Source organism: Schistosoma haematobium, chromosome ZW, assembly GCF_000699445.3.
Source record: "Schistosoma haematobium chromosome ZW, whole genome shotgun sequence".
In the NCBI taxonomy this organism is placed as follows: Eukaryota; Metazoa; Platyhelminthes; class Trematoda; order Strigeidida; family Schistosomatidae; genus Schistosoma; species Schistosoma haematobium.
In genome coordinates this window covers 47721884-47746034 of record NC_067195.1, presented here as the reverse complement: position 1 = coordinate 47746034, position 24151 = coordinate 47721884, and the positions used below count along the sequence as shown (strand labels likewise).

At 31.3% G+C, this 24151-nt stretch overlaps 1 protein-coding gene across 1 annotated transcript in view; it reads right to left on the bottom strand.

Moving 5' to 3' along the window:
* MS3_00010406 (uncharacterized protein) overlaps positions 1 to 24151 on the bottom strand; it is a gene marked incomplete at both ends in the record, with an annotated part of 131979 nt that overhangs the window by 63477 nt on the left and 44351 nt on the right. Inside the window, 15 exons of the mRNA XM_051218773.1 lie at positions 2295 to 2502; positions 4066 to 4325; positions 6462 to 6734; positions 7364 to 7495; positions 8426 to 8698; positions 9548 to 9700; positions 10116 to 10247; positions 12164 to 12439; positions 13715 to 13981; positions 15377 to 15514; positions 16954 to 17094; positions 18367 to 18654; positions 19666 to 19876; positions 21869 to 22130; positions 23575 to 23788. Of these exons, the coding sequence (XP_051071661.1) occupies positions 2295 to 2502; positions 4066 to 4325; positions 6462 to 6734; positions 7364 to 7495; positions 8426 to 8698; positions 9548 to 9700; positions 10116 to 10247; positions 12164 to 12439; positions 13715 to 13981; positions 15377 to 15514; positions 16954 to 17094; positions 18367 to 18654; positions 19666 to 19876; positions 21869 to 22130; positions 23575 to 23788 (3228 nt within the window). The remainder of the gene's footprint in view (positions 1 to 2294; positions 2503 to 4065; positions 4326 to 6461; positions 6735 to 7363; positions 7496 to 8425; positions 8699 to 9547; positions 9701 to 10115; positions 10248 to 12163; positions 12440 to 13714; positions 13982 to 15376; positions 15515 to 16953; positions 17095 to 18366; positions 18655 to 19665; positions 19877 to 21868; positions 22131 to 23574; positions 23789 to 24151) is intronic.

Genomic DNA, 24151 nt, shown 5'->3' with positions numbered 1-24151 from the left:
AATAAATTTCTCTTGAAAAACCTTTAACCAGACGACCAAGTAAAACATTAGATTTAATCACGCTCAATCGTTGATACTGGCCTCCTTAACATCAGAGTATGTGTTAACTGTTTAAATGATTCGATTATTGAGTATGATTAAACTCACTTTATGTTAGATGTAATCATTCTTATCACTATTCTCACCATTTCATCTAACTAATAACCTGAGTTATAATTTTAAGTTTAAATGCTATAAAAATTTAAGGAAATGATGAATTTCTTTATTATTTCCAACTCATATAAGAATGAGTCTCATAGGGTATTTCACAAGATCTCAATAGGCAATCTGTACATTTACGTCCGACTAGTCCGCTCACATCACTGATTCCCATTAAAAACAGATTAGATTTGACTTATTTTACCTTTAATGAAAACGTTAAAATAAACCAACAACACACTTCCTAATATTTATTTTTAAATTCAAAAACTTCACATTTCAGACACTGAATAATTTAATTCCCTTTATGAGATATGTACTCATACACTATGGATAATATTTTCTACGAATAATAACTGAGATTAATCTGATGAATAACAAAAGCTTTGTGCAGTACAGACAAAAATACTAGTCTGTGATCATGGAATAATTATCACAGGCGGCCCGCTTGAATATCTGGGCTATCTGCTTCTGCTCTCTGAATATTTCAACAAGTTATCTGTTTTCTTGTTTGTTTTGACACATCATGCTTATTAGTCTCATAACCCATTCAGGTGCGTTTGTGAAAAGTTTACGACATTTCACTATACAAGTTACAAAAGAGCCTTATCAAAGACATCGTGGTTGTTGGCAATATGCATCGAAAAGAATATACATTATTCACATGTCGATTTCTGAACTGTCAACATATAACTTGCGACTACTCAATATTTATCGCAAGGATTGATCAAAAAATAACAAAAGGAAATTTGTTAAAATATTTTGTGCTGAGAATTCTATATTGTACCAAAAATATTATATTGAATAAAGCCACTAACACTAATGATAATAATTACTTTGTGAGTGAATATGAATAACAAGCTCTATATTCAGCACACTAACAAACTAATATACATCATGAAGTACTTTAAAAACAGAAATAATGAATAAATGTTTAGAATTTTCAATCAGATTTTTTACCAGTTATTCAGTATAAGATTTTGCTAATTTCAGTAGTATTTAAATAAATCAAATTGATTTGTATTTCTTTATTACGTAACTGAATAAATGTAGATTAGAAAATGTAATTGTTGAGTGTTACATCTGATTAGGCATACTGATATAGTTCTAACATAGTTTAGATGACTGGAATGAAAATTTCTTAAGAAACCGGTGCGTTAATCACAACCTTAAAATCTATGACTACTTGAATAGTTTATTAGACAAGGGAATGAAAGCAAAATGGTTTACCAAGATAGTATGAATAAGTTATTTATCAGACAACATATGATCAATCAACAATATAAATGAAAAACAGAAGTAATCAGTGATCCTTCAATTCTGATCTCAGAAGTTGATTGTGTTATATCCCAGCGAAGAGTAACTTCTGAGAATTACTCATGGACTAATATTATATATGTATTCCTATTGTATAACTGTGCAATCACTATATTATGTATGTCTATATTTCCCTTATTATAAGCTTCATTTTGATTTATAGGTTATTATTATTCGATTTACTGTTCTTAAGTTATGTTCAGTTTATTGATTACAGTCTCCCACGTTCACAGCCACATTTTGGGTTGATCTTGTATAAATGTTATTTCTTATTTTATGGTGTGATGCCATCTGTTTGGCTGATATATAAACCAAGTATGTTTTGAAATAAACGATTCGCATAGTAGGAGCTGTTGTTGGCGTTCTGGACTCAACTGGACGGGCTAGGTGAACAAAGGACCAATAAGGACGCTAGGCTGCTCATACCGGCCGAATGTCATTGGTTTGGCACAGCGCTGAGATTGTATAATTGTATTGGCGGATTAATCGCGTTATAAAGTTACAAAAGATTGAATTATACTCTGATGTATGAAGTTACAGGTATCGGCTTTCATTTAGGCACCAGTATAAATGACTGATAGACGAGAAATAAATAAAAACTATTGTGATGAATTCCGATGTCAACTACTAACAACTAGATGCTTTACATCTCGACACGAAAAGGGTATAATGTGCTAGAAAATGTAATAATTTCTGATAAGACAAAAGTAAGAAATATCCATTGAATCCATTCACAATTAAAATCAAACAAATTTCATACAATATTGTGTTAAGCTTACCACATTTTCCTCTTATAATTTCTTTAATTGGTTTACATTTACATCCAATCCGTTTATAGTATGTTTTGACTCTGGTTAATAAACCGGTTTTCCTGTCACAGTTTTCATAACTTACAGACTGTGGACAAACAACAGTTTGATCTTGTTGTTCACTAGTCACCTTTTGAATTTGATCATAAATAACCAAATCATCTCTTTTAAATAATATCTGCAATTTGATTAGGTAAAAACAAACAAGCATATGATAGTTTATTGTCGAACAGAGGACGACTGGAAAACATGGAGCATTGAACAGCGAACATTTACTGGTTTATAACGACTAGTATGATGCCATTCCGAATGTACACGAAGATCTAATTCGGAACATACAAGTCTCTCGGGTAGTATGAAATTATTTGAATACTAGGTAAGTTCTCTTTATTTAAAATTTTCAGATTTTGAATAATTTTTAAGATTGTACGATCCTCATCTGGTGTCTTCGAAAATTCTCCAGCTTAATCTCAACCTAGCTCATTTCACAATTTCAGCTTTTAATCTTTACTGGCCTTCAAATGTTCATAACTTAACGTCAGTCTATCATGCTAGTTACTAGTAAACCATACAAAAATCTCCACAAATCACTTCATTCGATAAGACAATTTCATGAAACAAAACAACAACAACTACTCACCTCTTTTACTATTATATATGTAATCAATATGTTTTAAAGAATGGAGGCGGTGATATAGATGCCGTATTTTGATGAACCTATGACTTAAACATTTGTAAACTGTTAGATAAAGACATCTGTTAATTTGATGATTCACTTTGCACATTCTATATGAATATTATAAGTTCAATACCTCATTGATAAGTATATATTCACTTACTTTTTGGACTGCTTATCTGACTATGCAGGGATCTAGTTACAGTTCAAGTAATCAAAGTAACTATTGCTATTAAACTATTTATCAGTGATGATAGTGCATCATAAGTGAGGAATTTAAATTTACTTGAAAGAAAGTAACCAATTAGACGTCAACAATCTCTTTTATGAAGCTTGTAAGCTAGGTTATAATACAAAACAATACCAATTTATCATTTAATGAAAAATTATAGTTTTTTTCATAAAATGTGAAAACCATATATTGAGTACTTCATTTGCAAATCTTTCATCAATAGTCCTTTACATCTCTTATGATTCTCCCAATTTGCAATTCTTTTCTGTTTTCTTTAGTTTAATCTTCGCAACATTCTTTTGACTGGCATTTCACTTCTGATCACTGTTGTCTGTTGACAGAATCAGCATACACCACACTACAACCATCACCAAAAAGCTGAAAGTATTTATAAACAATTGTACATGCAAGACACTCAATGTCCGTTGGCCGGATATTTTCAGCAAAAACCTACCATAGCAGAGAACAAACCAACTTCTAGCTGAAGAAGAAATTAGGAAAAGACGACTGAGGTGGATAGGATATAAAATGCGGGAATCATCAGACTGCATCATGATGCGAGCCTCAAATTGGAATCCTGAAGGGAAACGAAAGCAAGGAAGGCCAAAGAATACAGTGTGTCGAAAATCGGAAACAAACATCCAAAATAAGAATAGCAACTGGGAAGAACTGGAAAAGAATGTCCAGGACAGAGTTGGTTGGAGAATTCTGCTACCACGAGGGATAACAGGCGTGAGTAGTTTAATAAGCAATACTTATATTTTGTTTGAAGTTTGGTACATATTTTATATAAATTATTACATTTTTAGTACATCCAACATTTATTAACTTACCGATCCAGAAGCGAGTACATAATTTTCAACTGCTTTCATCCATCGACCTTTAAATGGATCACATATCTGTTTTACTTTTGGCTGACTTGTACAACATCGACGTTGAATTTGTATGATTTTTAACTGACACTGACAATTCACTATGGTCGGTACACTTATTTTCAATGTTTCTAAACAAGGAGGTCTACTTAAATCAAATTTATCTAACGGTTGTTTTTCACATGTTGATTTACCAATTATTTGGGCTTTCTCTTGACAACCTGTTGATATAATTGTAAACAAAAGATTGTTACAAAAAAATAAAATTATTTCATTTACAAATGAAGCAAGCAAATAGTTAAGAGTTTATCGTTGTTTTACAACGCACTAAACAGTTTTAGTAAGTTAAAACGAACTAATTTATATAATATTGAAGTACACTCTCCTTATAAATCAGATCATCCAAAATACGATCTAATTTGGCATCACTCGAATAATACACGTTTCTATTTAATTTATGGAGCGATTAACTTTAGCTAAACAATGTTAATAATGTATATACTTGGATTCATTCAATTCGTGTAACAAAAACTAGTTAATCCTCTCTAAATATATTATTCCCTGTAACATGAAATAAAAACAAGAGATTCATGCTGGAAATAATTCAACCTAATGGAATAGATGAAGGATTGTGCAAGATCATAGATCCATTGAAGTTAGACATTAACACTGTCAGATACCGGTTCAGTAGTCTAGGGGTTTAAGGTTCGCAAACGAGACCGAATGTCCTGTGTTTGAGTCCAGCGTCCGGGATCATGGATGCGAACAACCGAGGAGTCCTATACTAGGACGAAACAGCCGTCCAGTGCTTCCAGGTTCCCGATGGTAGTCTATCTTAGATTGACTCGTGAATTCTACAATCTCCAGAAATTCTCATTCTGCTAATATAAACTGAATATATAATTTAATTCCCACCCGGTATTATTTTGCCTGATTTGTCTTGTATTCAAAATTAATAACATGAAGCGATTTAAACCTTTCAAATCTATGTTCACTGTATAGTATTTAATTACTACTAATGAATTCTAGTTATAAACGAAAATTTACAGAGTTAAGCTCAACTTGAAAAAAAAACATTAAAGTGACATAGTTAAGTAAGAAAAAGGAGGATCTTTAAAATAAAGAAAAAAAGTACTGTTATACAGTCGCTGTCACTATCATGTTAGTTCCCGCTTAGACTAATTTTTAAATCCAATATATTTCCTTACAATATTCTTTAGTGTTCCATTTAAAAGCGAAATGTAGTATCTCTCAACTGTTTTTGTTGTTTACATAACTGAACTGAAGAATAGGTAATACAAACTTCAATTCAATAAAGCAGATACATGTCATTAAGCAAGAGGATTATGATCATACGAAATTCAAGATAATTTTCGTTACACTGCACAGTGAACAATAAACATGATTTGATAAAATTTTCAAACAAAAAGGAATATTCGAAAATAAAGTGTATTTGATTTATACATTGATCTTTTACAATTCACATGAATTCTTTTTTATCGTAATTCCCTTGGTAATACTTCTCTTATTACATATTATATTCACATATCGGTATTACCATTAATACCTCAACTGAATAGACGAAATTCTCCTACTATGGATTTCATTCACACGTTTTTTTATTTCGTTATATTACTAGTTGAAATCATCAGTCAGTTGAAGCTAGACCACCATGAGAAACCTGGAAGCACTGGACGGCCATTTCGTCCTAGCATGGGACTCCTCAGCAGTGCGCATCCACGAGATTCGAACCCAGGACCTATCAGTCTCGTGCGCGTGCGCTTAACCATTAGACCACTGGGCCGGCATCCAACGGTGTTAATGTCTAGCTGCGCACTGCTGAGAATTCCCATACTAGGACGAACCGGCCGTCTAGTGCTTCCAAGTTTTCCATGGTGGTCTTGCTTCAACTGACTCGTGATTTCAACTAGTGAAATTTCTAAAATCTTTACAAAACCCCTTCTTTTTGTCATATTACTATAATATTGATTATGGCTTGACACTTAAATGAGAATCATTCCAACCTTTATTAAATAAACTTTCTAATTTACAAATAACACAATTTTAAAGTAACAGATGCAAACGTTCATCATTTTTAACACAAAACACTGTCAAATTCATTAGCGCATGCTTTATTTCGGCCTTTGTGAAGTATTATAATAATTATGGATTTATGATTTTAGAGCCTGATGAAGTTATTAAAAACAATTGTTCCTTCAAATATTCCGTTTTTGAATGTTCCATGAGGATTTTTTGAACTGTAAAGAGGAATACATAATACTTTACTTGATCTGAAACTCATTTAATTAACTTTTATCAAACCCATGAAATCTTTGAACTCTATGTTTTAAACTTACGTGTTTCAGTAGTGATTACTTGTTGATCTGGTATACATTGACCTCCAATATTTATGAATGTATTCTTATAAGTCGCTAAATTTACTGTATCTAAACACTGTGTTTTAATTGTTGGTTTGGGACATGCACATAAACGTAATATCTGACGACGTTTAATGACACATTTACAATTAACTGCTTGTTCCCAACGTATTTCTTCAGAGTAATAAATTCCATCTGAACGTTCAATAACGCATCCACTAGATTTAATAACTTGATGCTTGGTTGAACATACTAAAAAGGAATTTTCGAAAGGAGATTTTGATTTAATAGTTTGGTAATTCAACACTAATTCAACCGTTTAGACAAGAGAGAATGGAACTGAATGTGGAAACATTTCATTACATCATTTATTTTCAATATTTTCACTAATAAAAATATTTAAGAGCAGAATAATTGGTCATCTGTAGAATGGCATTTAAATATGTCTGTGATATGTTACTTATGTCGACAGACAAGAATGTGAAGGACAAATAATGGAATTTTGAAAATGTGGAAAAGTCGATATTAGTAAACAAAAAAACCGTGTACGTCGACCAGATAATTTGATTAGGCACACATTCTGATTTTAAAACTGAACGCCTATTTCACTAGACTAAGGAATATTCTAGTATTTATGTAGTAAAAATACCTCAATTTTAATTTTTTCTTATTGTTAGAGTTATTCATTTGAAAGTTCGGTCATAGGAATTATGATCTAAGCTCATGACCATGTTTCACTTTGAAATAACTGTCATATATGAGAAAAGTTGAAAGGTTGGGCGGGTAATTTGTAAGTAGCTTACCCGAGATCGATACAGTTCATCTCCAATGTCATTATCAAAGAACATTTTATAACTAAGTAAAGAAGTGAATCGACTTACCTACAGGACGTACGCTACGTACAATCGATTTCACGCAACGTCCTTGTGATTGACTGAAGACGTTAATTTCTTTATTCACAACTCGAACACCATTTTGACAAAATTCATTGATGCGATTATCTTTGTCACAATCTATTTAAAAAATGATTCAGAAATGCGCATCAATTAATTTTAAGTTTTCTGACTGATGACAGACAATGACTTAATTTGAATAATAATGATCAGAACTTGTATTATCTCTTGGATCATAAGAGTATTTTCGAAAGATACATCACACAGTTTATGCATACACTGATTAAATCTTTATATTGTTATTCACTCATCTCAATTATAATCAGTGATGAGCAATAATTCTTCATTCATTTCTATTTTCATTTAAATTAAGCACCCGTCCGAAAGTATTCAGTTGCTTCGCAAACTAGTTTACGATCCAGAATTACGAACATAGAATAAGATTACTCATTGCTCTTTATGTAATATGACAGCAATTCAGAAAAAGGAAAAGTGCATACATGACCAATATTATTCAATGAGAAGCAAAGCTGGAACTAGTACTTATCGTATCTCATGAAACATCATTTTTCTCGAAATGCAGAGATGATACTATGAACAAAATCCATCTCCCTTGCAATTAAGTAACCTTGTATATGATTGGTATCAAAGAATAACTACGAACTACTCTATGTTAGAATGAGTTTATCTAACGGTTTAAGTAACGTCCTTGAGTATGAGGAGGTTTACAATCAGATTTAATTATCAAAATATGTCAACATTAACTGTCCTTTTCCATTACTGATTCTTGTGACTGCAAACTTCAAGATTCTAAGGTTAATTCGTTTCCTATGAATTAGACCGTTATATCACTATAATAATAAAACACTGAAAATTCATCCATATGATTTGCTTATAGATTAAACTGACTTTTACAACAAATTCTTCACAGTAGACAGCACAGAAATTTTGAGTATCTACTGTCAAAAAATCAATTTAAGGTATTTTACTCAGGTGTATCCACAGACTTTACATAAAATCAAACTAGGGTGAAAAAAACAATATGCTTACCACATTTCTCAAATTCAACTTTCACTTGACTTCGGCATTCACACGTTTGCTTATCCAGAATCTCATGCATGAAAGTAGTACGTTTCAAACTATTTTGGCAAGGTTCCTTTTTCATTCGTACAGCATTTACTCGACAATTAACTGGAATCCTCTTTATGTAGTGACGTACAGAACAGAATCGTTTATCGTTTCTTTCCACAAGATATTCTACATGTTTCATGAGTATTTTATTTCCGTTTTGACATTTTCTTGTAAATTTGGGTTTTCGGCAGCCTGATGGTATAATATTAACATTATTAATAAAAAAATGGCAGAATTTAGACTACTAAATTTGATATTAGTATATATGAAGTAAACATATAGAAGTGATTATCTCAACATAGTGGACGCGATATGACTAGTGGTCACATTGCAACTTGATCTATAGAATTAGATCGACATTAAACGTACTAGGAAAGCACTACTTAATGATCATCCAATTGTAGAACTGAGTATCTCTTATTGATCACTTTTAGACAAGTGGTTTAATTTCTAATTATTAAACTATGAACTCTACTGTACTTTGATAAATGGAAATACGAATCCACAAATGATGTTAAATGGATGGTTTCAATGAGTTAAATTGGGCTAGAACAGCTAATATTAGTATTATGTTGTCATAGACTTTATTATTTAAATCAGATCATTTCGTAACCTCAAACAGTTGAACAAATGCTGTTGTTCATTCTTGAGAAATAATTATTTACGTTGTAGTTTCAGTGATTGATTATACACTAATCAACTCAAAATGTCGACAAAAATTAAGGGTACAAGTATTGATAAACCTCTTCTTTGACTAGAGTTTTCATAAACCAGTCGTTGTTTTATGTTTTAGAAACAGATAGACTCAACCCAGTTAACTTTCCATGAACACGAAGGAGACAAATGACGAATAAAAACACATAATCACTGAAGAGCAATAATAATCGTGATTTCAGAATCAACGCACGTAAAGAATTTGTTGTGAATACCTTTATGGAACAAATGAGACCTATTAAGTTTTCCCTCCAGTCATTAGTGTGGTCAAGTATTAGATAAATTGTTAGTTTTTCATCAATAATTAAACATCAACTGTTTACTTACGACAAGGTTCTTCATATAAATATTCCTTTTCTTGTTCACATGCCACTTTTCCAGATTCATCATTCTTTCTAAGGATATAAATAATACGCCATACTTTACGAGAAAGCTTTCCTGCAGTACAATTCTCCTTATGTAATACCGGTAATGGACATGCTGAAATTCCAAAAATTAAGTTGGTTAAAAAGGGGTCTTCTAATGATAATAATAGAAAAAACTGATTTCATAGTTAATGGACATATTATATCATTTTTTTTCCAAAAATATGTATCTGAAAAATAAGATTCAAAAGTATCTGATTTCTACACCATTGTCAGTTTAATGCAGTTTAACTTAATTTTAGTACAAGTTGAAACATACTTTCAAATGAAGGAAAAGAGCTTTGCCCAACTTTTTCAAGTGGATTCTCCCTAGTAGTTGCGTTGAAAAGGTCACAAACCAATGACCATTTCTTTCATATTGTTGAGAAATTTTGAATGAATGTGGTACGTACATCATCTGTCAAGTAAAAAGTTTTATTTCTTATAATAACAAAAAAGAGAAATATTTTTACCATAAAGCATCAACTTACTGCATGGTTCCATTGTAGATTCAATTTTCAGTTGACATTTACAACCAATTAAATTATAGAAACGTCTTTGAACTGGTCTTATTTTTGTATTCACATCACATTGACCTCGGTTAATTTTTTCTTCAGGGCATACTAACAGTTAGACAAAAATAACCAAAGTAAAAATTACTAACCCTTTAGTTTCTTGAAATAAATTTTTAATTATAAGAAAATAATCTTGAAATATTTCCGAACCTAATGATAAAGTTATGTAAATATTTACACTGAATAGTAGCCAATATTTGTTAGTTTTTTTGGAAGAGAGGGTAATCTGACTTTTGGTGGCTCAGTATTTGACTTCGATTTAATTGTATGATGATACTAGGACGATAAATCTGCAATTTAACTTCATATATTACCTAGTTTATACCCGTTTATGTTACGACAGTAATGAGAAAACAAATACAGGTTGCGTCGGATTAATTTGTTTTAAGCACTGGTTTATTCAAACAGACATTCAGAATGAGAAGCGGGGAAGTAGAGTGGAGCGGAGCAGAAAAAGAGAGTGAGCCAACTCAATTTGATAAAACATGACTCTATATTTATAGTCAGACAAAAATAAGCTACAGGCACGTAATGCATAGGGTAGGTAATATACGTACATACGCTCATTTAAAAGCAGTCGAGGTTAATAGGCGAATAATTGACAAGGTCAAAATATGATTTAAGAAGAACGAATGAACTTCTGTGTTGAGAGCTAGAATAGTTCGTCTAGGCTTGACATAGTATTAGACACAACAAACTAGCCATTTATGACTTTCATCAACTTTGAAACCTAAATATCTTATGATTTCATGATCACCTTAAATTGCACACTGTCAGCACTCCTTCGTTGCTTTAAGATTAATAAAATTCCGTATACCATAAAAGTAGTAAGTTAGTTGTTATTAGTTCTTACCCTAAAACATGATACTGATTCGGATAAAGGTAAGAAATTTTTTCTCGTTATTTCTAAAGTTGAAGATACAGATGTGATAAAGATGAACTACATATAAATATCAGAAAAGCATACAACTAATGAATCTAGTGTGAAAAGTTTTTAAGAAAAGTAGAATGAAACTGCACTGTACCTTTAGCAAACATGCAAGAACGAATAAGTTTGGCAGTCATTATTAAGTAAAATAATAAAATTGATCTTTGAGGATAGTTTTTTTTTTCAGTGATTAGTAAAAATGCTATACCTAGCACTTCCCAGTTCATTTCGGTGCATCAGTGTTGCATATAAGACTGTGATTCTCACAACAAACTGTTCATTTTATTATCTGAAACTATCTACATGTGTCTTCTGTAAGCACGCTGCTGTATCAAATTCCAACTTAATGAATAAGAAAAGCAAATAAAGTAAAAAATAAGGACTTGAAGTTAAATTTTCAGTGAAAATTATCCTCTAAGATTCAGGATTCATTGAACGATTTAAAGCTAGATATTGAACATATATTGCACATTGTGAAACACATTAGCTATAAATTTAAGGATACGTATTTTATCCTAAATTATGCGATCTTTCAAATGACCTCGACGAATTTTCGTCTCCTCATAGGTAAACAAAAAGCAGGAAATATGAAAGAATCTTTTCAAATACAAAATAAATCATCACAATATCCCAGGAATGTCAAAGTCATTAAAATGTCTTATGGTAGGCAAAATATGGACATCTCTCAATTTCCAACATATAAAATGAATATGTAATTTTATATAAGATCAGAAACGGAATAACTATTGTATCATTTGTATATTTATCAACTATCTACATTTCCTACACATCCAACCATTTTACCATTTACTAAGCATATTTGTCTAAGTTATATATTATTTCTCCCCTAGGAATTTATAGGTCAGCTTAAACCAAAAATTATCACAATTATTTTGTTATTAGAGAATAAGATGATGAACAATTGAATCCATTTCTATTACAATGATTGTTATTTGGTTTTACCAAGTTTATTGCTTTGTCCAACATTTAAATCTATTATAATTTAATTTATTGGTCATCATCTTCAGAAACTTACCAACTTTGTTCTCATCAACAAACTTTCTAGTGATACATTGTTTTTTGAATAATTCATAACGATACATAATTCGTGATAGAATACCATAATTTTCATGACATTTTTCTTGGAGTCTTGGATTTGGACAACAACATCGTATATTTCGATGAATAATTTTTTTCGTCATTCTATGACATTGACAGTTTTGAAGGACAGTTTTCAACAAAATTGTAGCAAGATAACAAGTTTGTTTATCACATACACGTTTAATAAATCGTGCACCATGGACACTACATACTGATAAAATATTTGAAAAAAATGGAGAGTTAATAATCAAAGAAAAGGAAAAATTCAGTGGTGAGAAATCCCTGCTATTGTAACCGTCCATTTAACTAATTAAACCTGATGTTAGCGATTACAGTTAGAATGCCCTGATTGATATCAGTGTCATATTATTTGTTATTCACCAATTAAACATATTTCATATCTTGTAAGAAATGATATTCTCTGAACAATCCTTGTTATAGGCATCTTCAATAAAGTCTCAGTATCCATATCAGTTGATTAAACATCACTACCAATACTGATAATAATAATAATAACAATAACAGTAATGATAGTAATAATGAAATGATGCAATCATATTACAATTACGTCATTCCATCAGCCTTATCATTTATGTAAAACTTAACACAACTAGGTAACTGAACAGGAAGAGAACAGGACTATTAAGATATAAACTTAGTGAATATTTGATAATAGGCAATCGCTAGAACAATAGGCTAAAGCAGTATGAATAAATAAACTAGAAACCACCAAGTATCATGCAAGATTATCAATGTACTTCTACATCATAACATATATACTTTACCGTAATCTTTAAGACAAACTCTATGAATACTTAGTATAATGCATTAAAAATATAGAGATGATGATTTCTCTACCTTAGTTGTTAGGTGGCCGAACACCTATCCGAAGAGCGAAATACAATTTCAATAACAGGATTCAATTTCTTCAGTTGAATTATACCAGCATGAAGATCACAAAATTCCTCGAAACTAGTTAAAGTGATAATAAAACATTTACCAAGTATACTACTTCTAATTCGACTTGCCACATTTTTAAGGAAATAAGAAATCTTTAATTTTGGATATTTTATCAGGTTTATGAGTACACCTAGTGTGTTATCATTATCATTTGAAGTCAACGTGAATAATTGCACTTCACTGTTAACCATCAACACATTTAGCTAGTTATTGCTAATTATTTTTATTTTGTCTACCATGTAACCTAAAATACATCTTTATAGATGGTTATTTCATTCTATCTAGTACGTAGTAGATCAATAGCCTTAATTAATCGATAAAAGACAAACTGAAGTCATTATGAGGACCAAAAGAAAACAATTATGAAACAACTATCCAGTTTTTACTTGATTGGCTCTTTGTTTTCATGAGACGTTCAATCGTGACAAGAACTAACCTCACAAACTGTACAACTAAATACTCATACAAATAATTTTAAAATTATTTCCAAATGATGGTATTTTTTTCTTGTAATTAAACTACTTACCGACATTCTTGTGTAACTGATCTATTTGACGAACACATTTTCCTTTATATTCATCCAATTGATATGTTACTTTTTTAATAATTAACAAACTCCCCTTACGTCGGCATTCACGATATTCAACCGGTTTAGGACAACAACATTTTCCTTGAATATATTTTTGTTGTTTCTCACATTTACATCCAATTTTAGTAAACCAACTTATGGTAGTTAATTGATTACATGTGGCGGGATCACATTTTACATCGACATTTTTTTGACTTGGACAAACTGGGAGAAAATATTGGAGAAATAATTTTAATAAATAACTAGATACACTATCAAAAATACAGAGTATATTGAACATTATTATATAAGTAAGAATCAAAGATATGATAGTGCAATGATGAAGTGATGCTTGAGCCTGAGAAACATTTATAAGAGGGTGGAAATTAACACCGTTCGATGCCGGCTCATCGGCCTAGAGGTTAAGCCTTCACAGGTGAGACCGAAGACCCTGAGTTTGGATTTCGCGGGCGGAATCGTGGATGCACACTATTGAGGAGTCCCACAATACGAATAAATGGCCGTCCAGTACTCCCAGGTCTTCAGTGGTGACCTAACATCAATCGGCTCATGAGCTCAATCAAAAACTTAATAATCTCTACAACCTATTTTAATATCCATTGATAACGTACGATCTTTTTACAGCGGATTTCAAAGAGGATGTTATAGTTAAACGGCTACAACGGACCCTGTGCAGACTATCGTGATGATGTTGTATTCCTATGTATTATATGTTAGAGGAAAACGTGTTTTAGAACGGGAACTTTTTTCTCTCATTCCCGATTGAGACTAAGACAGATTACGATAATTGTTGCAAACTGGATAATAAAAGTACCAATAACACCGATTGCAACCTTTGCAGATGTTACTGAAGCTTCGGCAGTTCAATGGCATGAGTATTGTCGAGATATATGTGACATAAAAATCACATACTTTCGTGAATCATTTGAAGGAGGTGGGAGAATCATAGATATAGACGGGACGGTTGTTAGAAAACATAAATTCAATAGAGCACGAAGTGTTAAAGAAGACTGGGTAAGTAGGGTTTCCATAAATATACTTAACAGGCCCTTGGTATACACGATAGATCATCCAAAAAATGACACTTCCAGAGCGTTAGAAACCGATAAGCTACAACCATAATACCAACTATACGAGAGTATGTGTAGCCGGGAACCACAGTATATACAGATGCCTGGAGAGCATATCGATGTTTACATAGACTTGATCACGTGTATCGTGTCATCGTCAACAAGTGAAATTTTGTAGACCCCACCACCGGAGTGCATACAAATAATATAGGAGCAATGTGGTTGAGACTGGAAGAATTTTTGCGACCTTATCATGGTTCCAGAGGTTGACTATTATGGAGGTGTATGGACGAGTTCCTGTATCGTATGCATTTCAACTTCAAAAAAACAAAGTTGATTTATTTATCCTAGATTTCACCATAGGTTATATCTTCTTTCAGTCTCTTGTTGTTTGATAAATTTTAATAAAATTTACTGTCAGATTGGATTTATCAACATCATTTGAATGATAACTACAATGAAGATTGCCTGTTGTGTTTACCATTATTTTGTCATGTCATTCACATTTATTTAAATAATCATGACCTACCCACAGATTTCTTCATCCAAATTACTTTAGGTTGACATATTTCATTTTGAAGTTCATGAACTATCTTCTTTTGTAATAACATATTATTTTGCTTAGAGCAGACAGGATTTTTCACTTTTCTGTCCAAATGCTTACAAGCTATAAAAAAGTTTAAAGAAAATATTACAACATAAAACTATTTACAAATGGACCTGAGTATGAAGTTTTCTTTCTGTGTACATAATAGTTACAGTTAAAATATACGTAAAAATGTACTTAAAATGTCAGTTGAACTTTTAGTTCAAGATTTCTTTATTCTAGTTAGTTCATCAATTAATGTTACATACTATTGAAACCTATTTAATACTGTAAAAGTCCCATTAACATCATTAAATAAACGGCCGAATTTCCACTAATAACTAACTAAGAATACGGTTCTTCAAGGCTGTAATGAAAAACTATGAATATAAAATCCACCGTTAAATGAACTTTATTACTTCTTCAGTTGAGTCTAATTTTTTTTAAAAGAAAGAAAAGCTAATATAGATCTCTACCAAACCAATATAAGTTAAGTATGGTTCATTATAATAAAGAAATGATAAACATGGATTAATACTAAGATGGATAGTGGCTAGCAGTGGAATCCAGTTTGACTCGCGTTTCGTCCTACATGGGACTCGTCAACTGGCTGAGTTAACTTTTGCTCCGGGACTCGAACTCAGGTAGATAAATCCAGCTGACGAGTTCCAAATAGGATGAAACGCGCGTCAAACTGGATTTCACTGCTAGCCACTATCCATCTTTGTTTAAAAAGCTTGTGACTTAAGGTAATATCGATTCATTCCGCACCTGATCCCCATATGCCAATATGAAACTGATCAATTGTAGTCCTGAATAACAATGGGAAGATACAAGTAAGACAACATCAAGTGAATGGAATAATACTATGTAAAAGAGTTCCATTAATACTTTAACCAGTGAACCTAATATGTAAATTTTTTAACTATAGTTTATTATTCTTGATTTGTTATTGAAGGAAAAATTGAATGAATTTCCATTCACAGTTAACAGATGAAACAGGTGAGAAATCTTCCCTAAGCAATATAGTTTCCTTAAAAAAGTAAACTACGAAATGTATGAATATGGATTTAGTTATTATTCTAAATTAAATAGTCTTTAAATTCATTTAAAATGTATGTTCCATACTTAATACAGACAGATTGATAAATAACTATGAAGTCTGATTACATAACAATTTTCTTCGTGACTTTTCACTTAAAAATAAAAACCATTATCTATTAAATTATCAAATTACTAGAAAGATTTTCTTTGAAATGTGTAACGGTTAATTCGTAGATTCTCATTTCAGTCATCAATCACTCTCGACTGACAAATGAAATAGAAAATTTGTAATCTATACAATTGGTAGTTTGCACTACACAGACGTTAATCACTGAACACTTTCGCATTATTTTCATTAAGATTATGTAGATAATTATACAATCAAGGTGCAGGATTGGAATTATCAGTGTTAAGAGAGAAATTGTCATAATCCCATACTATTTTATTATCTTTTAAACAGTAATTAAATCACTCACAGCATATACGTTTCTGGAAAGTTGTTCTTTTAGCGCATTTGCATTGTGATGTTAATGTTTTCCATGATGTTATACTATCCAAAGCAATTCCTGTGACTAAATTACAACTACCTTTAACAACATTTATTTCATTTGGGCAAACTGAAAGAAAGGATAATGTCATATAATTAGTTTACAATCCCAGAAATTTCAAATGTCAATGTTGTTTAGATTCAGAAAATGTAACCAAGAATACGTCACAACCTTATGAAACAGGTGAACCACCTATTGTTAACAAATAAAGAATCTTACATTTTATTAGTTTGTGTCTGTAAATGATGCCTAATTATAAAACGGTATTATTGCTTAATGAGTGATTTCAGCTTCATTTTTTCACATGAAAATGATGTTGTATTCATGCAGTCATTTGTTTTGCAAGGGACTAATATTCTAAGACTCTAAGCACTGAGATATCAACTATGCTACTGATTTTATTGAAATATTGTCATTAATTAATTATAAAATGGTATGCTACAATCTGCGTCGAATATAGTGGAGGAAAAGTATTATTACTGCTATCATTTTAATAAGTTGATTTTAAATCTGAATTTTTCACAGTATATTTGCACAGTGTATCTTGTACAGATGATAATGCACGTACTAGTATAAATTCCTTTGGGCTTTAATGAAATATTTCACAAAATGCCGACTCTATTTCAATTTATGTATAGCTATTATCATAATTTTTATTGGTTTACTCTTTGACTATAATAGTTTGTTGCTTAATCAACAGACAATTAAGTTTATGAATCATTGTTTACTTGTTAATGATTAGTTCTGTGGTGTGAGTTACTTATATCCATATAGGTAGTATATAACGGTGGTCAGGCATAGAATGTATTTCAGCAGAAGATCAATAAAGAAAGAATGGAAATGGAACGCAATTAGTACGGAAATGCATGAACAATGAAATCTGAGACAATGAACTGATATTTGCAAACGGAACAGTCAAGTTTGAGACGATGGATTGATATTTTGCAAGTTAACTATTCACCATATGGTTCTCAGACTTTAGTGAGATGCACTGTAATTTCACGTCAAGAACGTTCGATTGTCTCCACTCGTGTTCTTGTTGACTACAGTTCTATCTTATTTACTTCAAAGTTATCAGATAAGTTCATTCGACTATTTATCTGTTTCAATGATAAACTATTAAAACACTGTGTTGATTACTCTTCATTTAACTTTAATTTCACACAGGTTTTCTGTATGGTTATGTTATCATCCGTCTATTGACCGTTTTACTTCATTAGTAGTTGTATACATAATACTTGGAAGAGCGATAATCAGTATAAATTTACTAGCACACTTATGGACTAGTTAACTCTCATTTAGTTAGAAATATCTCTACTGATATTCAATATTTTAACTCACCAAGATTAATAAATGTCTTTACATCTTTAAATTCACATAATTCTTTATGTGGATTAAAATAATATGTACGATTTGTAATTTCTGTTTGTCCATTAGTAGGAATACATTTTTTAAATAAATTATCTTTATTAACTTCCCGTCGACAACAACATGGACGCATTCTAATATCAGGATGTAACCGATGACATTTTCTATCTTTCTCTTCAATTGCCCATTTTGTTATAGTGATTTGTTGAAGACATGTATTTGGATCACACGGCTTTACATGAACCTTTGGAGATTGACAGGCTATAAGAGAAATATAAAAAGTATTTGTCAGAAACAGCCAAAAACAAAGAATAATATCAACAATAAAGAGTCTGGATTAGGTGCATAAAAGTAGTAAAGTTAAGTTGTACCAGGGTTGAAACTACTGGTATTTCAATTCCAAAGTAAAAGATATGTAACTTGAAGCGTGAAGCTTGAATAATAAAAAAATTTTGGATTTCGCTTAAACCAGTTCGTAAATACCTCGACTGTTTTATTATTGTGACGGGGTCTTCTGAAGCCAATCTGATAAATCTTCTAATTAAACGCTAGATTTGGTTTCCTAAGCTCTCTAGTAACACCCTGGCTAAATGAACACAAGAGAAAAGGCGTGAAATAAAAAAGAAACGCGTCACAGCAAGGTTCGTTCATGTATAAAAAATCTAGGGTATTTCTAGCATTTTTGATGGCCTTGGGTTTCCGGAACGCTACTGAACATAGCAGCGGTATACATAATCATTCAATCAGAAACGCGACATGCGACTTATCACTTTCTAGATATTTCTGGCAAAACTTCTACTGAGTGCTGATTGGATAAGACGTTTCTCAGCGTTTTCAGAGCGCTTTTCGGCTTTCTTCAAGGGATTTTCTGAATCTTCCCAACACAATCCACTTAAGCTTAAAGTACCCATACTACAAATCGATAAATTACTGGCTCGAACACTTTTCATTAAGGGCATTGTTAGGATCATAGGCTATATTTCAAAAGAGGTCTTATCTAAAGAAATAACCAGCTTCGTTAAAAAGAACTTCACAAGACTACAGTGTTCAATGTTTTGTTATCATTTTGACAACTGGAAGTCGATGTTTTCAGTTCCATTACAGTGACAAAAAACTAGTTAGTTGATTTGGAAACAGTCTATAATCTTGCTTTTGTCTCAGCATTAGTCTTCCTTCTTTATATTATGAAAATGTTCTAAAATTCAATATGTATGAATAAATGTAGCTCACTTACAGAATAATGCAACATATATTTTATACAATACTACGTACCACATATTCGATCACGTTTCTCTCTGTACACCACTTTGCATTCACATTCTTCAATTATGGATCGTGTAATTAATATTGGTTGTTTCCCAGTTGTTTTATCACACGGACCTATCAGTGTTACATCTTGTGGTTTACATACAGGTGGTGGTAGATTCTTAACGACATTTGTTTTAACACATTGTCCATTATGTAATTTCCAAAGTTGTACAATCTGTGGAATTAATCAATAATGAAGCATATAAATAATTTTGATTACAAAAGATAATTATTCAAGTAAAAATATCCAAACTTTCAAACTTTTAAAAGTTTACTATTAAGCTATTTAATATCGAAATTATCAGATCATAAAAGATAACAAATTATATCGTTTATGGTAATAACTTTCTATGATTTGTGAATACATTTACAATTCTTCAAGTGCAGTTAGTTACTACGTATAGACAAAACTAAACTAACAAACAAACGATTAGTCGAACTAGAAATTATACAAAAAAATACTAGAGATTAAATATTAAATATACCATTATATGATGAAAGATTAAAGTTAGATTATCGAAAAGTGAATAAATAAAAGACATTAAAATCTGATTCTCATTTATAATGACCTTCATTTGCCTACTTGAAATATTACATTGGAACTATTCACTATTTGGTCCTACCTTCAATTTTTTGGTTTCGAACATTTCTCAAACTTTTTAGTCCATTCAATAATTTACTAAGTAATTGAATTGGATTCGAATATCGCGAGCAGGATCGTGGATGCTCACTACTGAGGAGTCCCACAATACCACTAAGTGGCCATCCAGTGATTCGAGGTTTTCAATAGTGGTCTAATATCAATTGGTTCATGATCTCAATAAAAAACTTAATAATCTCCACAACTCCTGTGCTGATAACTATAAATTTATATTAACTATATTCAACAATTTTTAATTGCGCTACAGATGGATATTAATAGGCGAAGAAAATAGTCACTTTATTATTTGTTTCAATATAAATACGATTAAATATTTTTTAAAATGTACTATTTCTCTTCATTGTACCATTTGTAGAGTAACGTAACGTTCCTTTATTTAGATAATGAGATTATTTAGGAAACATGTTTACATTTGTTTTTGTGAGGAAGGTCTACGGGTGAACTCGAAGAAGCTCTAAGATGCTCAGAAAGAGCCGAAGATATTCCATTCAATCATGTCTTGGAAAAACATTCCTGAATCCTTACGTGTAGCTTCCCTATTGGACAAATGCTAATGCCACCCTGATGGGGATTTGAAAATTATAATAATGATTTCGTTTTTACTAAAAACTATAAATACCTGAGAGTTTTGTACTATAAATGACACTGTTCGAAATAGCATTCCCTTCGCTTATCTTCTGTGTTCTCATTTGCGACTTGGAAGGTTCCAACGTTCGAGTGTTCACGTTATAAGTAGGCATATTAGGAATCTAAGCTCTAGATATAACAGTTTTGAAACGTTGATGATCGTTTATATTACTATCTAAGCATCAAAGTATAAACGACTTTAATGTATCGTTAAGTAATAGTCAGATTGTCTACTGCTATCATCATAATATAATGAAGTGTTTTAAGATGAACTTTATCAGAAATATGTTACCGAGATGTTTCGATAAAACATGGTAGATTAGTTATTTGATTATTTTAAAACTCTATTGTCTGAATGAGTCAAATCTAGACAGTTTTAGAATAAATCAATGAAGGGATCAAGAAACTGTTGGTAATTTACAAACTTTCATTCTTTTAGCAAGAAAACAAACAAACAAGATTCTTGGATAATTTTCCTTAAATATCACCGTCGTACTGACAGTATTCCAAAAGTGTAAAATGTAATATTTATAAATACATTCTTAGCACAATCTAATCATAACACAATTTTTCTTCAGAACTCAAAAATCAATGAAAAAATAGTTCATACTTTTGTAATCTGTAAATCACTTCTGAGGAGTCCCACAATAAGACGAAATGGCCATCTAGTGCTTCCAGGTTTTCAATGGTGTTTTAACATTAATCGATTCATGATCTCAATCAAAAACTGAATAATCTCTACAACCCTTTACTGATCATATTTTATCAACATATTCCGACACCAACTCTTGTTGCATGTTTAAAATAAATAGACAAACTTATCAAATGTAAAACTTATACGAATCAATTTTATAAAATAGTCTATAAACTTCTACTTACTGATTTATAACTTCCATCTGGTGAACAGATTTTTTTAATTCTAGGTATACGATTTGTACAACAGCATAATTTTGGAATGGTGATTATTTGTTGAATACATTTACATCCTATTCTATTCCATTGATATGTTGTTACTATTTGTTGACATGAATTGGGATCACAATATTGACTATTTTCGGATTGATTTAATTGAATTGTTTTAGGGCATATAATTTGTTTCTCTTCAATAGTTTCACGTTTTATACACTGACCATTTTCTAATCTATTTTGTCAGTAACAAAATACATATAATTAATGATTATTTTCGGTAACTACAGGAAAGACATCTTATAAACATAATGATAAATGAATGATCTTATCTTTTTAAATGATAATGGTCATACTACTCATTATAAAAGAAAAATATGTATGATGAAACAATGAAGGCTTTTATATTTTCTGATGAAATTTACTCAAGTAGTTGGATGTTTTGATGCCTTAAAACTAGCGCTAGGTTTTAAGCCCTGTTTGTGATTTAATATCACTTAATAGTTGATTTTATACACAACAAGTTTGTTCATAGATTTCTACTGTTAGTTTTAATTTTCTTTATCAACTTTTTCTATCTTACGCAAGAATAAAACTATTTCGCAAACGGTTAAATTAGAAATCTCTTATAAACAGATATTCTAAACTCATTAAATTAAATTATAAGCAATGATGGATATTGGATAGCAGAAAAATTCAGGACGTACGTTTCGCCCCATTCGGGACACGTCAACTGGATGTACCTGTATCTCAGAGTTGATGTTCTCTTCAAATGCCATCGCGTTATCCACTTAGCTACTGAGTCCTGATAGCCACTTGCTTGTGCAATGGGGTGAAGATTAAATTCACGGTACTGGGTTCGAGTCCCAGGGTGAACACAAACTCAGATGCAGGTACACCAGCTGACGAGTCCCAAATAGGGCGAAACGCACGTCCTGGATTTTTCTACTACCCAATATTCATCTTTGCTTATAAAGCTTGTGACTCAAGGCAATATCAAGGCAATCCACACAGGACGCACATATGTCAATGAGAGACTGATCAACGTCAGTCCTAAAAATCAATAGGAGTATTCAAGTAAAAAATACCAAGTGAATTTAACGTTCAGTTAAATATTTATGTTAATCTTTTTTCATAGCAGCATTGTTTAATCAAATGTTCAACTTCAAGATTTCAATGGTAATCATTCTAAAATGATTTCTCCTTACTTTTAAAGTCATATAAACAACTTACTTCAAACGTTTATTAATGTCAATATCAATTAAATGTTGTACTCTAGAAATGTTTCGATCACTTTCAGATTTACTTGTTTTATTCTTTTCTATGTTTTTAAACAAATACAAAACTAATCTTTTTGATGGATTTTTGTTTTCTGAGCTGGACGGTTTGGTCGTGGAGCCTTTGGAAGTACGATTAAAGCTCCACGACCAAACCATCCAGCTCAGAGAACAAAAACCCATCAAAATCATCCACTTGAGCTACAAATCTTCTCCATCATCACAAAACCAATCTATTTTTAAAGTTAACTTGAATATGTTTTTTCTAAAATACAGATCATAAGGATGAAATCGAAACTACAGAAACCTCATTATGATGTGTAAACATAGACTATTTCTGCAGGTATACGGATTTACTATGACTGAAAAATAAAGTGCTATAAAAAAATACTTTAAACTAACTGATAATAAATATTTTTATTTTCAATGACTCCTTTATCTTCAACACATCTGCTGCCTAATTTTTTTGATGCTGGACAACAACAGCGTTCATGACGAATATGTTCTACAGGTTGACATTGACAATTTTTGATAGTATAACTGATATGACGATTTGTTTTGAGACATGTACCGGTAGTATCACAAGTACCTTCAAGTATATGTGGTTTTGGACATTCTAGTAAAAAGAAAAAAGTCAACCATTGTTTTATTTTTTACTCAAATCCTTATGATGATATTTAAGTTGTAAATAACAGAAAAAGATAATGAACTCTAGTTTCCAACAATTAATGGTTTAACATAAGGATCTATCCAGTACCTAAATTGATAACCAAATAGACAAATATTAAGAATTTAGTTCAAAAACAGATGCAAGCTATTGGAACTAAAGGTTTCTTCAGACAATTCATTTTGAAGATAGTTTTCATCAATTACTAATATTAACCAGACAGTTCTTTTGTCATATAACTGAACGTCGAATGGATGCTTACTTGCGATCGCTCCAAAGTATTATTTTCAATTCAGAGTAATTAGTCAAGAT